This window comes from Rhodnius prolixus, unplaced genomic scaffold (assembly GCF_049639745.1).
Source record: "Rhodnius prolixus isolate KJV_2025 unplaced genomic scaffold, Rpr scaffold_4, whole genome shotgun sequence".
Lineage (NCBI taxonomy): Eukaryota > Metazoa > Arthropoda > Insecta > Hemiptera > Reduviidae > Rhodnius > Rhodnius prolixus.
In genome coordinates this window covers 51,007,348-51,025,639 of record NW_027411614.1, presented here as the reverse complement: position 1 = coordinate 51,025,639, position 18,292 = coordinate 51,007,348, and the positions used below count along the sequence as shown (strand labels likewise).

Genomic DNA, 18,292 nt, shown 5'->3' with positions numbered 1-18,292 from the left:
CGTGCAACATGTGGGAGACTTAATGACGGTTATTTGTCTCAATTTCTTTCAAAATGCTAAATCCGCAATCTAAAAGAGATGAATAATCTAGTATTCTTAAAGCCATTTTATATATAAATATGACGTTAAATAGTTTATTATTATTATTAACAGAGTCTTCCATGCAGTCCAGTGTGTCGGCACTTTTTATTCCAAATTGAGAATTTGGCCTGTGAAATAAGTGTGAATATAGACACAAATGAAAATTAATTAATTTTAAGAAAATGCAGCAAAAAGCTAGAACTTCGGTAGCGGAAGTCCCCTTGAGCGGAAGCCAGAGAGTCATTGGCAGAGGCCAATGAGTATAATTTTGTTTACACTCCAACGAACTCTGACCTTCTCTTTTACTTAAGAAAAAACGAAAACAAACAAACAAATGAGAAATAAATAAGAATTGTCTATCTATAATAAGTTATACGAGTATTTAGGTGGGTTGTGTTGGTATTAATCACGTGATCCAACCCCTAGAGTACATTGTTAGGTGCAGATTACATTGTCAATTCCACGGATTTGTTGCTTTACTGAACATTAATTAACAATGTAAGCAGGACAGTATTAACACTACCACACAGAGCAGAGCCGTGTATAATAACAAACTAATATGCCCAACTTCAAACTAGGTACCTTTATCTACCACATTTCTATAGTGAATCATCACAAAGATATACACTTCACTAACTCCTAATAATAGCGAGATTAACTAACGTTATACATCAAAATATATCGCATTATCACATATATAATCTATCTAAATATTAACAAGCGTATGTTTGTTCGAGTGATTAACCAGGTTGTTGTAGACAGTGTATACTCGAATTAAGTGCACATTTAGAGCTGGCCAGGTTTCGCCACAGTGAATACAAAAAATGTTTCCCAACTGGGTGTTTATCACACCCATACACGGCTAAATTTATTGAAATTTGTAATTTTATTAAACTGAGAGCAATTTTATCGGAACTCCGGTGTCTAACAAACGGAAGAAGCAGAACCTTTCCGGGCACTTAATTCTCTTAAGAGAAGAGCTGAACCCCTTTTTTGACGCCAGCTAAATTTTCTTAGGAAATGGTTTTCCACTTCCACGAGAATAAGTGAGAGCGGAAGTACTTGCTGATGCGGACCAACTGTCCGTAAACTTGTCGCAGTGAGTGAGACGAAAAGCAATCAATACCAAAGAACCGATAAGCAGCAACAGGATGTTGGTGAAGGTAGAGCGGAAGTATTCAAGCCCCTTACTTTTCATCTGAAGGGTGCGCAAAGAGCAAAAAAGAAGTGGTAGGCTTTCATTTTGATGTGAGAGAAACATTTTATGCATAATTCAATGTGTATAAATGAAATGTATATATCTATAGTGAATTAGGGAAGAGATCTAGGAAGCAAGACCTAAGGATTTGAGAGTGATGGGCGGGGAAACACGCGAAATCCTTCCAACAGCCGAGTGAGGAGGCCAGAATTTCGTTTTATGTAAATGGGTCCAGCAGCGAACAGACACTGGAGACAAGTTCACACATCCGACCGCCAGCGGAAGGTGATATCGGTGCGTCAGTGTTTAATGGAGCCATGTCCCTGCTTGGCGCAGGTGTGTGCGTGTGTACTGTTCCCTCCAGTTGTATGCTTTCTAAAGTAACACGATATGCTCGGATCTGGGTACTAAACAAACCGTTTATTTAAAAAGGTGTAACATTTACTTGAGCAAAAATAAAGCACTAAGGGAGATTCTGTCAGATGAAGTGATGCTGAAGCAAGTCTGTGAAAAACCCAATAAAACTTTCAGAACACAGTGTGATAGATTGGCACACGCTCGTCACGTCGAAGTACAAATGAACGCCTTCGGCACCAAATAGAAAGCTCGGAAAGCATTCTGCCGCCAGAGCAAAGTATAGCATCAACTCAAACTTTTGGTTACACTTTTGCTCCTCACACTCATTTTAAAGCTATTTATAGCTGTACAATATATCAAAAGCATTAGTTGAGAGTAGAGATCAACTTCACTCCCCAAGAAGACTTCTTTTAATGAACTTTGCGGGAGCTATATTCCAAATAAGTTGAGTATACAATGAGCATACGAGGCTTCAATCAATTATTATGAGAAACTAAGCGTAGCTTTCAAGAAAACTCCAAAATCCTTAAAAAGCAGCTCTCTGATCGTTCTCCAAAACCTAGAGCAATCTGCGATTTTCCATTTTTCGGACAGGAAGTTTTCTAAATGCCACTTTTTACAACTCACAAGACCTCGAAACACAACTGAAGATCCGCAAGCATGCGAGGATGCGAGAAGGTAAAAAGTGTCTTTAGAAACTGCTTTGTGAATGGTTAGAAGATTAAGGTTTAAATTTGATATTTCATTTAGGGTTCCTCTTAATTGATTTGATTTTCAGATAAAACCTATTCCTCTAAGTTCTTCTAAAATATCAATTGTTTTTGTGCAGGTCGACCAAATCCAGCGAAATTTCGCAGCCATCCGATGGGCCGATCTCGTGACAGTTACAACATCTCGTGGGCTGTGGACAGTTACACACCGATTGAAGAGTTCACCCTGTACTACAGGAAGTTGCCAATCGCCAGCGGAACACAGCCAGGTTCACAGCCAATCTTCCAACATGCCAAACGACCGCAGAGAAGGGTAAGTCTTTAGTTAAGATCTCTTGTCCAAGATATAGCTAGAACCGTGGAGGTCACCGTTGTAATTAATAGAGGTAAGTTCAAAGAAATTCCACGAATACATTACATACTCAATAAGAGTGGCAAAAGAAATTGCGATTACAATACTTCTCTGTAAGAGAGGAGATAAATGAGATTACACTGCTTCCTCTCAATAGGTGTTAGAGAGATTTAGCTGTGATAACGATGAGTTCCTTCGGTGAGAGATAAGAAATTAATAGCAGTTAAATTTCTTGACAGTCTCAAACTTTGACACTCAATATCAAATCAAGAATAATTTCTAAAAATGCCGTTTTAGCCCATTTTTGGCAGTTTTTTTCTCAAAACTTCTTTTTTGTGCTTTTTTTGACGATCCTGATGGATCACTTTCAATTCCAGAGGATATTCCACAGTTGTTTTCATGGCTTTCGGAAGAACTGTTCACATATAAATCGCAAACTGTTTTTATCCCTAATCGAATTGGCGCACTGAACATTTCAAGTAGGACTGACTAATGAAATAACTAAATACTCGTATTGTGTGTTGTTATTTATTGAAGTAGTCTTTTGTTATTGTTATGGATATATTCATTTGGATCCTTCGATGAACCAGTTCTATTTCCGGCAAAACATGCAAAACTGTCAGAAAAATTCAAAAGGTCCACTTTTAATTAAATTACATAGAATTATCGCTATATATTTTATAATTTCTAATTTGTTTAATTCATGTCTCATAATGAATTCTCTTTTTGCTGGCCAACACTCAGGCCTCTGATTGGAGGGCACTTTTCTTGTTAATGTGCAACACACAGACAGGTCTGTTTGTGGGTGTGCGCGTGTGTTTGTTACAAGGAAATTTTCCCAGAATCCCTTTATTGTACTCATTTTGAGAATGAGTATTTTGTTTTAATTCCTTTCAAATAAAATAAAGTCATCCCGGAATTAATAAATGGAATTGTTCCTTTGCAACTGCCTCTGCTATTCGTTCAATACAATTTTTAATATTATTATATTATTGCATTGATATTATTTATTTATTTATTTATTTATTTATTGTATTAGACATTAAGTCGTTACAATGGAATTATGTTTACAAACAAAAACATAAAATAAAAGTACACTTTTAACTTAAACATATAAAGAATAACTAAAAATCGTTCTTTAAGAAATAAAATACTTAATATAAAAAACAAAACAAAAAAATAAAATAGAAGTAATACATTTTGCAATAACCAAATTTATTTATTTATTTATCTTTTAAATTATATTTTTAATAACAAAAAAAACGCACAACTACTAATAATGAATACACTACTAAAATATAAATAAAATAAACAAAAATATAAGGTTAAGAAATAGAAAATAATAATAGAAATTCTCTTAATTTTAGGGAAAAATTCATGTATTTGTACAACAGGAAAAGGCTTTCTTTGTTCTGATTCGTAACTACTCTCTCCATGCTAAGCTGGCCATCAAAAGCTTCCCTATAAAAATATCCTCTTGCCTCTGAAAACACAGGGCAAACGGCCACCATATGGGTGCCATCTTCCACCTCTTTGTTGCACAGCTTACAAACATTTTGACCACGAATTTTAAAACTTACATTGTCTATAGTAAATTTTGAAAAATGTTTGCCATTTAATCTTAGCTGAGCATATAGGCGTTTATATTTTAGAGGAATATCCAACAGGAGATAAGGTTGGCACAATATTTCTTTAGGAATTATTGCATGCAAATGTTTACTATAATTAGAATTTCTTGCTCTGGCAAGATCTTCATTAAATAAATAAGCCCTATATCTATCAACGATAGAGTCTAGATCAGATTTACTAAAATTATTTGGCCACACAAAGGATGGAATGAATTTATTAATTAAAGTTCGCAATTGTGAGTACCAGTTGAAATTATGATTCATCCTTTCACTGTGAAGGTTCACCAATGTTGAAAAACAGATTTTCGGATACCTGGATCTGTCCATTTTTTCTATTTTTAACAACCAATTTAACGTCAATTTCAGAACAAACAGGCTTAAATGGACAACACCAGTTTCTAATCTTATTAGAAAATGAGGAGTACATTGGTTAACGTTTAAGGTTCTTTTAATAAATCTACATTGTACAGCATCCAAATCATCCAGATATCTAAGGCTCCACACGGGAGCACCATACAGCAGAGTATTTCTAATTATTAATAAAAAGATACATTCTTGATTCCCAAGATTTTAAATTATTTTTGTAAAAAATATTAAACAATGAGCCCATTGCAGAGTTGGCCTTCCTAACCGCTTCATCTTTAGCCTCTTTAAAAAGTGAAGATCTAGAAAATGTAATGCCCAAATAATTAAAATAGGAAACCATCTCCAGCCTGGAAGAACCAAAGTAAAAATTTTCACAACTTTTAAGTTTCCCTGTACCGAACTTCAAAACTTTCGTTTTGGCCGTATTAACCTGCAATTTGTTTAAGCTTGAATAGGACTCTAATACTTTTAATTTCTTTCTTAAATCGGAGGGGCTATCTCCATTTCTCTATCTCAATTTTCTTTAAACTTGGGCATGGTACTCAAGATGACGATAGCGTCAATATTATACAATCATTAGATATTTCAAGGTGTCATAAGGTGAAACCGTATTGCACTGACCTTCAACTAGTCGTTTTAGGTTATTCTAGATTCGTAACATATTACAGTACCAGAAGTCCTAGTTGGAGCACCGAAAGTGCGATTGTAAAGTATCCTGTGATTCTCTTGAAAAAACTCAAGTGGCTCCTTTGAATTTAGACGTGTCTTAAGTCTGGACAACCATTTTGGCTTGAATTTTATTTCCCTTCGAAAGAAATAATTTTCTATTTGAGGCGGTTGACATGGACTCCCCAGACTAGACTGAAAAAACAAGAAACTAACCAACGTGACAAACTTCTCGCCAGACTACTTGACAAACGATCGAAACTTAACCTACATAACAAAAGACTCTTATATCTAATGTTACTGCGACCCATTTGGTCATGCGGCATCGAAGTATGGGGATCGACTAAGCGTTCCAACTCACTACGCCTCCAGGCATCACAGTCAAAAATACTTCGAAAACTTCTTAACGCTCCGTTCTATGTATCTAACCTCACTATCCATAATGACCTCAAAATTCCTTTCATTACAGATCTTGCTAACACTCGTTTCTTCAAATTTCATTCCTATCTTCTTCTACATTACTAGGTAATCCTCTAAGGAGAGAGAAGAGAAGATGGCCTCGTGAACTTCTCTCATCGTGAGAGCAATGTAGCTGGGCACGTTACTGGAGTGACACCACTGGGTGCCTTCTCCATTCATGAATTCCTGTTATTTCTTTTCTCTTTCACCATATTTGCTTGTTGCAACAACTGTTGCAGTGGTAAATTACAGTAAAAGGTAAAAAAAAAAAGAAAAAAAAAGAAAACCAACTTTTATTTGAGTAGAAAGGCCAAGTTGGAAGAAAATTCAATGCGGCCAACTGTAGTAAGAAATCGTGTGAGTTTTATACCTGACTTTCTTTCTCTGTGACTCTCACGCGTTGATAAGTCGGACTGCTGAGACTGCACCTAAAAGAAACTAGAAAACAGGAGCAAGGGATTCAGTGAGAGGAGCAAATAGATGAAAAAACTTGCTTTAACTTCTATTTAGCTCGTAATCTTATTTCAAGTCTGTTTAAATAACAGAAAATAAAAGACGTGGAAATAAAATAAAAGATAACACAAACTTAATGGCAACTTTAACTCTGAACGACAAGGACAAGGGACTTTTTTATTGTTACTGTGTGAGTGTGTTGGTAGCAGTGTGTGTGTTGGTAGAGTAAAATGAAACTCTGCCTGGACTGTTCAATGGGAATTATTTGCGTTTGCAGTTAGTTGATTATCTTTTCATCTGCAAAGTAAAGTAGATTTAAAAGAAGTTTGCAAATGAAATGTATTATTTACTGCTGCAACATTAGTGACATAAAATGCTTGTTGGTTGTTGTGAGACTGTGAGAGAAGGCAGGCCTCTCTGCTCTTAAGTCCACAGTTGTTCGGACACTTCCGTGAGCGACTGGAGGAAAGTTAGACGGCTCTCTGGAAGATATCCTTCTTTAAGTGAAACAAACGAGAAAGCTTCAACAAATTTGCATTCTAATACCTTTCAACTCTTCTCTCGGAAGTCCAGCCCAAATCTCTTTCCCTAGATTTCTTCATTTCTATGTGCATGCTGGTCTCCCCCAACTTCTACTTCTGGAGGAACCAATCCTCCGCTTCTCTGGTTATTATTGAGGATGCATTCTGTGAAGTTGTTCCTTCCAGTTTAATTTACGGCTGAATATTCGTGTAAGAAGAGTATGAAATTTCATTTCTTATTGGATATCTTCACGGCCGATTCGAACAGCCCTTATATCTTCCATTGAATTGGTCGAAATCAACTCATTTCTTTCTTTGATAACAGCTACGCTAAAATATTTGATAAAAGCCAGGAGCCAGTCTGTTTCACTCTCGGACTAGATTAGTTCCTGTTCTCCAGGATCCTTAAGCCAAAGGGGCATATAGCACCATCTCAAGGGTCAGGTAAAGCCTTTAAGGACTTAGAAATAGAAAGCGATGAGAGGTTTCCCAGAATTGTTCCCATAATTCTTTTTTATTTTGCCCGCACTTTTTATGTTTTATGTTTCGTGATTTTATTTTAATATTTTATGAGGTGTTTTAATTTAAATTTTAAATTAAAAAATTTAGTTGAAAGGTGAGAAAAATAGAAAATTTAAATAAACTATAAAATATATACATACTCTCGCAAGAGAAGCTGACATCTTGCGCGGCAGATGGTTTGTGCAGAGAGAACTCTGGCCGACAGTGGCGGCCGCGTCCCCCTCACCCGGGGCTAGGAAATGATACAAGATTACTAATTTAAAGAAGCGCGGGAATAATGCGGCGCTATTTTACATTTTAAACCAATGAAGAGAGAGATATTGCTGGAGCGGCGTGCCATCTAGGAGGTTATTGCTTGTCGAGATGGCACTGATTTAACCCCCCCTTCCCTCCTCTCCCTCTCGGCGCACTTTAAAACTTTTTTGAATAAAAGGCAGGTGACCTCCGCCATTCAAAATAGGCGAATATTTTATGCTGTACAAGTACTTTTAGCCAAAAAGAAAGTTTTAGTCTTTTAGCCAGCACGACCTTGGGCCAGCCAGCGTAACGGCTTCTTTAAATTATGTACACCAAGTGTTTTATATCTTCTGGTATTAACTAAGAAATTAATTAAAAACTTTTTAATATCAGCCCGACCGGGGTGTTAAGAAACTTGAGGAATAAAGAGCAGACTGAGGTGGATAGACTGTGGCACGTAGAGAAGAGAAATTTTTAAGTAGATTAAGGAAGGAAGTAGAGCAGTGAGAACTACCGGCTCTGACACCAGAGTGCAGAAGGCACCAGCGGAATTCTATCGCCACTTCAGGCTAGTCACTTTGACATTCACTTCTCTGCTCAGCGATTTGTTACGTTCAGCCTGCAAGCTCCCCTGTCAGATCTCAACTAGCCGCCAAACTAGTTCTTTTATTCAAAACTCTAGTTATGAATAGTTTATCGTATTTTACATTTAGCTTCATCTAGGCGTGCAGTTTTAGCTCATTGCTTTCATGTGTGGCTGCGGTCGTATTCATAAACGGCCATTTATTAGGTATAATCAATCAGTTGGTATAATAATGTTAGGCCTTCGACTTTTCGTCCTCCAGTTACTAGTTCTAGTGAGTGTTGTCTCGAATAGTTTCTTCTCGAAGCGTTCCAATTGGCGGTTTCATGGTATCCGGACTAAGCAAAACTTTGAGAGAGTATCAGTGAAAGTAATTTCGATTATAACTTTATTTTTTATTTTAACATTCTGTTTTTATTTAGTTATTATTTTTGTTTATTTTTACATTTTTAAGTAAATATTCTGGTCATTAAGTCCATATTTGAACTCAAGCAAGAATAAATGTAACTGAAATGCATCCAAGAGGGCTAAAATCCTGTTTGAAAAAATTCCTTGTCCGGAAATGTGATTATCGTAAAAGATTTCTTTGTTTTTCTGTACATCCGGTGGAAAGTACATCGAGCTAATTAAGTATTCTGATCTTAGCTCGATCACAATTCAGACGGGAAATTTCATATCGAGTTAATCCAATATTTCAATTCAACAGATATGGAACTTGTCAGATTCTATTTCGGCTGCAATCTATTGTACAAAATTGTGAAATAACTTTCTTCAATGGAAACATATATGAATGTGTTTACAAATATGTGTGTAGTGCACAATATAAAACTCGCAAATAGTAACTTCCGTCCAAATGTAAAAATAAATTGGGCAGAAATGGAGAGGGGATGCCGGCCCGGCCGACCTGGAAAGGGCCGAGGAGGAGAGACGTAGTGCGCGCAGAATGGCCGGTTTGGATGTGAGATGAGGCCAGTGTGGAATAGTTAGGTTAGGACGGAAGTTAATTGGTCCCGGCAGGACAGGTATAACTCAGTTCCGGTCCCATGGAGCCGCCACTGCAGCCTTGATATATGTGTCCGCCCGGCCCTCTATATCTCTGCCCGGCCGGTTCTGACTGGCATATCGCCCCAGTACCGCCTCCATTACTGTCAGGTCGGAGACAGCAGCTCTGAGCCTATCTCCACTGGACCAGCTACCTTCTGAATTTACCTCTTTTCAAAAAAAAAAAAAACAGAAATAAATATCTTTTTACCGATTCCGTGCTAAAGTTCATACAATAACACATTTCTCCACATATGTGCGGCTGAAATCGTTAACAACCTTTAGCCAGACAATAACTCGGCCAGGACTCCACCAGGACAAGCTCTCTTTTATTTTTATTTAATTTTTTACGAATAGAGATGAAATTACCTTGTTTTGTACCAAAAAATCACGTATTGCGTTATATAGTATTCAGCCTGTCCAAGCCAAATCAGCACAAAAAGAGATAATCCTTTATTTATAGAATTTATTATTTACCTTTAACAAAAAACAAAAAAGTATAAATAGATTATTGGGGATAAAAATTTGAACACCGGTCCAAGCCAGATCAGGACAGCCAACATTATAATGCTATTAATCAAATTACCTTTTATTAACCTTCAAAATGAAACTCCATTTTCAAATATTATTCATATTCGTCACCCAAACATAAAATTCAAAAAACCAAATCAATTGCTAATGGAAAAAGCCCTGTTATGAATAAATTTATTATATTTTACTAAAATAAGTAAATACAGTCCTCATCCCAAAAATGGAATCAAATACAAATTAGTTAATTTAAAAAAAAAATCCCTTTTAATCTTACTCAAAAAGAAAGTTTTGCAGAATTTCATAAAAGTTCATTATGCGAAATTGAAGCTGAACTTCTCCATCTAAGGTATTCACTGACACTCCTCAAAGTTATGTTGGTAACATAACGTTTATTAACGTTTTCCAAGTTGTTGATGGAAGTACATTCATAGAGCAGTAAACAGTAAACAAAAATACAAGTTTTCTGCAGACCGTCGCTTTAAATTGGCCAGATATGTTAACAGTGCAATCAGGCACAGCTATATAGCAGTGCAATCAGGCACAGCTAGATAGCAGTGCAATCAGGCACAGCCAGATAGCAGTGCAATCAGGCACAGCCAGATAGCAGTGCAATCAGGCACAGCCAGATTACAGTGCAGTCAGGCACAGCCAGATAGCAGTGCAATCAGGCACTGAGCAATGCTACTAATGGGGGCAGTTTCCACACATTCCTAAATTCAGTCCCTCTGAATCCGTTATTCAGTAGATTTCCTAAATGATCCTTAGCGATAAAAGTTTTTATAAAAACTATTTCAGTGTATTGATGACGTAATGGTGAAATTATACAAAATTTAATTATAAGAAGGGGGTGCAACTGCTTGCATCACTGATTGCGTAGAGGATTAGTCCAAGAAAATATTGCAATAAATTATCTTAACATAACTTCGAATAATAAGGCTTTTATGATCACACTTCAAATATACAGAATCGTTTTCATGCATAAAACCTCTTTGCAGCATCCCTGAATGTATGAAACTCAAGAAGAAGTGAGTTTAAAGGAATGGAATCTCTATATTTCCCACTTGTTATATCACTTTTTCTTTTTTACATTCTGGTGCGAATAGAAGAAAGAAAAGTTGTATATTTCGGACGAAACTGCTTATTGCAGGCTAGCTGTGAATAGATAATAGAGGAGAAGTCTCTAGCTGCAAGCTTGGAACAGCCAGCTTTATCTCGCACAGCTAGGCCTGCAAACTTCTATAGAGAACTTGTTAACACCACGCCTTCTCTTTGCTGCTACTTTCCAAATAAAGTGCTTCCATACTTATGTGTGATATACGACTTAGTTCCATACAACTTGTAATCCGCTTCCCCTCTAAAAGAAAATAAAAGAGAAAAAGGAAAATTTACATAAATACGAGGATAGGTGAAGTTTTGTATTAAAATAGCTTTAACCTTGGCAGAACAGGTCAGTTTATAAAAGATACTTTTTGCTTCACTGGAAAGCTCGTTGAAAACACAAAATCCAGAATCCTAATTTCCGCTTTTCCAATTGTGAGCAATGAAAGAAAGTAAAAACACCGCTCTGGAGTCATTTAAAATAACTGCTTTTTGCTTAAAAAAAAAACAGAAAACATACTTCGAGCATGGCGGCTTGAGGAGGGCGGGGCTAACAAGCAGTTCCAGCTTTCTGATTGGCCCTATAAACCGCCTACTTACACCTTCAATTCAATAATTCTTATTGTAATTGGCCAATCATTTATTAATAATTATTTTTTTCATATTTACCCATCCATCACTCAAGTTAATGTTAGTAAAACCATAAAGTTACAAAAATATGGGCAAAAAAAATTGTATTTGTGGATCACTTGTAAATACGCCATGTTCTTGTCTGTTTGCAAATGATACAGGCTTCTCAAATACTACAGCCTCTCTTAGCGAGGTCCAGCACTTCACGCCAATTCTCTCTCCAGAGTTAAGTTCACCTCTAAAATGTTGTTGAGCAAATTTTTGAATTTTTAACCATAATGCAGAATTTCAAAAAAAAAAAGTAGGTACAGAATAAAATTTGTATACAATGCATTTTCTAATCTTCTACGTAGAACATTCCTAGAGTAATTGAAAGAGATTTTGGGATCAATGTACGTTAGGGCTATCACTGGCTCAATGCAAGTTAGGGCTATCACTGGCTCAATGCAATTTAGGGCTATCACTGGCTCAATGAAAGTTAGGGCTATCACTGGCTCAATGAAAGTTAGGGCTATCACTGGCTCAATGCAAGTTAGGGCTATCACTGGCTCAATGTAAGTTCGGGCTATCACTGGCTCAATGAAAGTTAGGGCTATCACTGGCTCAATGTAAGTTAGAACTATCACTGGCTCAATGCAAGTTAGGGCTATCACTGGCTCAATGCAAGTTAGGGCTATCACTTTGATTTGAATATATTTCTGCGGGAATGTTGTTGTGGGGGTCGGAAGACGTCATGCTTAATTAAATAAATTTCAAGAAAATTTATTTACGAAAATTGGGCCAAAATAAGTGCTATGGGGATTAGCACCTTGTTCTAAAATAAAAATACCGTTCTGCGGAATATAAATCTACATTTCCACATTATTTCCTTCATGCATAGACTATTTTAGGTCTCTCTATCTCTCTCGCTTCCTTTCTCTGAGATTGGTGCGTCATTGACAAAGTCTCAGGGACAACAGCCTCATTGCTCCATGTCTTTACAAAACACATCCCATTCAGACCTGTTCTGGCACATTTAGCACCGTCCAAAACATTGACAATTTCTAAGGCGGTTAGGCATTTCCTATGTGTCTGCTCCGTGGGTTATGGTTGTACATATAGTGAGCAAAGAGGGAGAAGCACTGGAGAAGATGCTGCCTCCACACTCCAGTGTCGACATAAACCCAATGGATATCCTCTTCCAGGAACTCAAGGACCCAGACACCGGGCTACCTCTACTTCCTTTACCCTTCGCTACTTCTTTCCCATTCCAACTACCATCAAGGACTGTTGACGACATTTTTCTTCGTGCAATTTGTCTCTAAGAAAACTGCCTCCAACTTCCTTTAAAGTGTGGCTCTATCATACACATTCATACAGAACTACATTATACGGCAACACACCGTAAGGACTGTACACAAAAAAAAAGTTCTAGAACGTAGAATACACTCCTGGTAACTTAATGCATCTTTATTTCTGTGAACAGTAAATGTTCGACATGAAATGTTGCATAACGTAGTTCTTGTATGCACATACTCACACATTAAGCGCATATGATTGTTGCTAATGTTGTTTTTGAAGTCTTGTCGAGTTTTATTCTCAGACTAAAATTTTGCCACTCACTTCTAAACTCTACAGAGTTCTTGGATTTAATTTGCTCATATTATCACAAGTACTCTAGAGTTTTAGTTTTATTATTTGAGTTTCGTAGTTTGTGATTTTATTGAGGTTAGCTAAATCACAGCCAGCAGAAAATGGAGTAGCTCTAATGATTTCCATGAAACTTTGTACGCTAATGAATTTTATGTGCGTCTGTAACTTTTTATTTGTAGCCATCAACCAATTAGGTGTCGTGGACGGAGACGGAAGCACAAACTTTACTATGAACACTTTATTCTTACAAATAAAAAGTAGTCATACGCAGGATTCGAACTGGAGATCTCCCACTTTTAAAGCCACGCTCTCGACCACTAGACCAACAAAATGAAACCTTCAAATTGGCACAGACATCTGCAATAAGAGGCTGTGAACCTCTGATCAATACTTTCCAGTAAAAATAAATAAAATAAAATAGAAAGAGGGTTTTATAGCGTGAATTCAATGTTTTGCATAAGAATTTCCTGCAAAAGGTCTGAAATGAACTGCGAAATTTAGACTGCTGGAATATGGTCTGCATTGCTGGATAATTACCCTCACACACTGAAGTCAGCAAGTGTATAATTTCACAGAAACCGACGTGTAAGTCGAATTATTTACACCAAACTGTTCAATCAATCTCTGGTGATGGCAGAAAATCCTAATTGGTGGTGAAGGATAAAATCAACGTGGCCTTTCTTAGGCATCCTGGCCTTTGTAAAACACATCCGTCTCGCTTACCACTGGTGATGCTGAACGTAAGTAGGTGGAACTATTAGAGAAGTAACAAGTTGGTCTTGCTGAACCCTGGAACAGAACACTAGCTTAGATGTATGCACACCCCTCACTTCTAAACATTGTTACTCTTTTATACACTTGTCTCTTGCAGTCTACAACCACAGATGGAGCGATATATCTAGGATCTGGGTCACAGCGGCTTTCAGACTCCGCCCCCTCGCACCAAACTTGCCCAGGATTTACTAACCTTCCAAACTTCTATAGACTCTCTGGGCGGGTACACTTCAAATCTCTTTTGTTCTGATCTATTTCCGTGCTAACCTAATTTTTTTCTTACCACAATTATTCAGCAAATTTTCTTCAAATTGGCATTTTCCCTATAAGGGGTGTAATATAATTGAAAACCGAGGAAAATTTTTTATTATTTCGCTTCTTAGTAGAAATCTACAGAATACGAGTAATTCAAGACCAACGGCACTGTGTTTCAGTTATGACAAACACGAATTCCCCGCTTCGATGCATACACGAAGTGAAATGGAGAGCGGGAAATAATTGGTTTCGCAATCCACTACTATTCGCGGGACCTTGACGCCCCTGCGTGCATCCAAGCCTATTTATGCCAACAACACCTAATACCTTGCATCCTAGCTACAGCCATGTGTAATCGACTTTGCTCTTTCTTTTTTTAGTGCAGGAGCCACCAGCTAACATTGGTTGGATTGCCGCTTCGATCCTAGCTTGTAGTTACCGACCCACCTTCTCTTCCAAAGTAACAAATCTCCACTCAAAAACAACTGGATTATTTTGCGAATGGTTCACACATTGCTGGTATTAGTTATTGGTTATAATTTAACAAAAGTTAGCGTCTAATACTGTTTAGGATAAAAGAAGGGGCATTCTTTAAACATCCTTTCTTAGAGAATGTTTATTTATAAGGAAGCGAGAAGAAATTAGTGACAGATTAGTGTTGGCGATTGGAGAAACATCAGTATGGAGTGTTTATCTGGCCAGAGGTTTGGTTTGGATTTTAGGGCCACCGAGAAGGAAGTGATGGCTTACCCTATTAAAGGTAGATGGCTAGCCACTCTTATCCATTAACAGCCCAGACCTCTCTACCTAACGGCCGCAGATCTCTCGAAGTGGAACATCGCACCCATTTCTCTGTTGGCCGGCTTCCGCCTTTAAGCCCATCAACTCGCTGATTGTTCAAAAGACATTCCCACTTAACCTCAATTAATCCAAACCCCCATTCCTTTTCCTATTCTCTCTCTCGCTCGCATACTCCCTGGGAAACCCATCTTCCCCCTCTATCTCTCTCTCACTCTCTCTCACTCTCTTACCGTACCAAAGCGAACTTGTAATTTGGTCTTACCTCCGGCTAATCTGATCAACTTTCCATTAAATTAGGAATTGCAATAATTAGATCATTAATATCGATTATAAATCAATTAACAATCAATATTAAGAATGTGATTTTTTACTTTCACTCACTTCCCTGAAGATCCGGGATTGAAACTGAACAAGTTTTAGAGAATAAGATTCCACTGAAAATAAGAACTCTGATGCCCATAGTTTCTGGCCCACCCCTTATTTCAAGAGACACCGGGGCTTCAAGACTAAGAAATCCTGCTAAAAATTGCCGGATAACAGTACAATGAACTATTAAAGTAGAGAGAGGACAGTAGGGAGCATGGCGACTCAATTGCCCAGTGCATTGCACAAACCTAGAGAGTTCCCAAAGATTACCGGATGTCACACATCTCCAGGTGGGAAACATTTAACCTCCCGAAGACGAGGAATCTGGTTTTAGAATAAACGGAACTTAATGTGAGAATTAGATACAATTCAAATATCCGGAGTTTGAAAGAATCAATTGATGAGCTAGAAGTTTAGGAATAGTGGTGAGGGCAAAACGTGTGAGTGGTCAGATTTTTTTTTTTTTTTTTTTTTTTTTTTTTTTGGCGCATCAACAGCTGAGGTCATTAGCGCCCGGAGCTTTTTCCAGTGCACTGCCGGCCTCCGGACAGTGTTCTCTCGTTACAGACAACACTGTCCATCACCGGACAGTGAGCTGTAAGAAGCTCCTAGGAAGAGAAAATCTAAGGGTCAGCTGCTGGATTCGAACCCGGGACCTCCGCGTGGGAGTCCAGTATGCTAACCTCATAGCTAATCCCTTCCCTCGTCAGATTATTATTATTTTTTTTTTTCTTTAATCCTAGCAGATCAGTTTGCAAGGCTGGTTGTTATGGTAACGAACACAATACCCATGTAGAGAGATCGCCTCGTTAGTCCACTCCATAATGACGTCATTAACTCTTCATGCCCCCTTTCTCTAGCTTCTCCAACCCTCTCACTGGCGAATTCGCTGGAATTATTTTCCTTGATTATTATTCACAATTAATTTAGGGCCAGATTTTTTGTATTTTAACCGCTGGCACTTCCTGATGTAAAAGGAAGTAAACAATTTGAGGGATTTAAAAAACTACGCGATTAAATTATCTTAAATCTTGAAATATTTGACTTCAGTACTCTATGATCTCAATAATAAGTTACCTATTGAAGGGAAATGACGTCATAGCTCTCTAAGAACCCACTCGAAATCAATACTTCCTTTTTTTCCCTTAAAAAAAGTGTTGCTTCTGCTATTGGGATTTTATTCTTAAGTTTCATTCGGACTTAATCGACATTTCAAGTTTCATCTTTTTGCAATTTCTTGTTTTAGTGGCTATTTCAGCGGCTACTTCTAGAAACAAATATTTTCGGTTCGCAATCTTTGTTAAAAATCTACATGGGAAGTGAAAGAGTGAGGGAAAGTAAGAAGAAGAATAGGATACTGGAAATGAAAGGTCTAAAATTGCCTTGAATATTGCCCTTGGGCAGCAAAGGGCACCGCCCTTTAACTCTCCCTCCTCCACATTAAAGTTCTGGATCGGAGAGAGCCAGTTGATTTATACTTCTCTCCAGGAGAGCTGTGTTTACAAGTTGTTGTGCGGGCCGACTAGGGGCGTTCATTTGTCATGTTCGCCAATTGATTGATCTCCGCCGTTCCAGCTCCAGCATCCCCAACCCCACTTGTCTTCTCCTTTATCCTCTTTTCACTTCGTTGCTTCAAATAAATTCTAAATAAAAAGATAAGACCCCGTCTGTACACAATTTTATAGATTGACGAATTATTTTGTGCATTGAATATATTCAAGTTTCTGTTTATGAATTCAATTCAACATTGTTGTCATTCTATCTCTGTTTACAAAGGATTTTAGCTACATGTTCACCTTCGACGAGTTTAGATTCGGTCAGGAACTAGCTTTGAAACTAACAGTGGTAGTTAGGTGGCAACATTCACTCTCAAACTTCAAAACACTTGCTAGTTTAGGTGTTGGATATCGGCTTCGTTTAGGCGTGGTAACAAATATCAGTTACAAGGAGACGCATCCTGGACAAAGTAAATCTCATCATTGGTAGTAAGCCACAACGCCAATATGGTTGCTTCTCATCGAGATTCTGATAGCCAGGATGAAAAATTAATTTGATGGCGATATTCAGAAATCAGAAAGCGAATCAGAAACAACTTTACTTCAAACTTCCCGCGATCAGCAAATTTCGTCTTGAGTAAGAGGATGATGTAACAGCTGACAGGCAAACTCTGTGAACCAATTAAGAAACCTTTTTACTGGAAACACTCTCTGGTGGTTTCCCCAAAGGGTTATCTCTCCTCGTATGGCCTGTGGATCGTTCAGGACAGCTTGCGACGTACGAGTCCTACTAACTTGAGCTGGTGAGTGGAAGTGAGTCCAACCAAACCTCCAAAGCTTAGCAGAGGACCTCTCAGCTGTGCTCCAAGCCTAATTGTCATCACCAACATCATCTCCTGTCCTACAATCCATTACTGGAGCCTGGCTCACTGAAGAATCTCGTCCCATTCTTTGAGTCGCTGCCAACCAGTTTTGAAAGACCATAGATTTGGCGTAGCTGTCTGCCTACCTGCATTCCGAACTTCCACGATACTCCGACACTGAAATTTATATGATAAGTTCTCTTGCAACATATTGTCGTTCAGATCAGACTGTCGGTCAACCAAACATATAAATCTAGGAGGCAGAACTGCACATCCTTGTGACACAAGTAAGGAAAGGGTCCTGCCTCACAAGTGGTTTAATAAATAAGTAAGCAGATAGCTGGGATTACAGAGCCACCGTCTGCGGAAGCAGAAGATAAATGCTGGTCTGAGGCGCCTCTATTTAAATAAAAATTAAAACTAAAACAGCTGAATTGATGAGAACTGCTTAACTGAGATGAATGACTTTATTTATAGAGAAATCCGTTACCCCCACCCAATGGAAACCACCAGAGTGCAGTTTGATTGGCTAGTTAAAAATAATACAGTGTGGCGGGGAAACCTGCCCCAGTTTCCGTCAACTTGAACTGAGCTCCTGCTTTCTGAACAAACAGCCCCTCCCCTTACAAATTAATTATTTGAAATCGATTTGGACAAACCTTCCAGCTTAAT

At 37.9% G+C, this 18,292-nt stretch overlaps 1 protein-coding gene across 2 annotated transcripts in view; it reads left to right on the top strand.

The window, feature by feature from the left end:
• Positions 1-18,292, top strand: part of LOC141455771 (protein amalgam) — a 553,007-nt gene that overhangs the window by 508,048 nt on the left and 26,667 nt on the right. For both annotated transcript variants that reach the window (XM_074131135.1, XM_074131133.1), the window contains exon 8: positions 2,466-2,659. In XM_074131135.1, the coding sequence (XP_073987236.1) occupies positions 2,466-2,659 (194 nt within the window). The remainder of the gene's footprint in view (positions 1-2,465; positions 2,660-18,292) is intronic.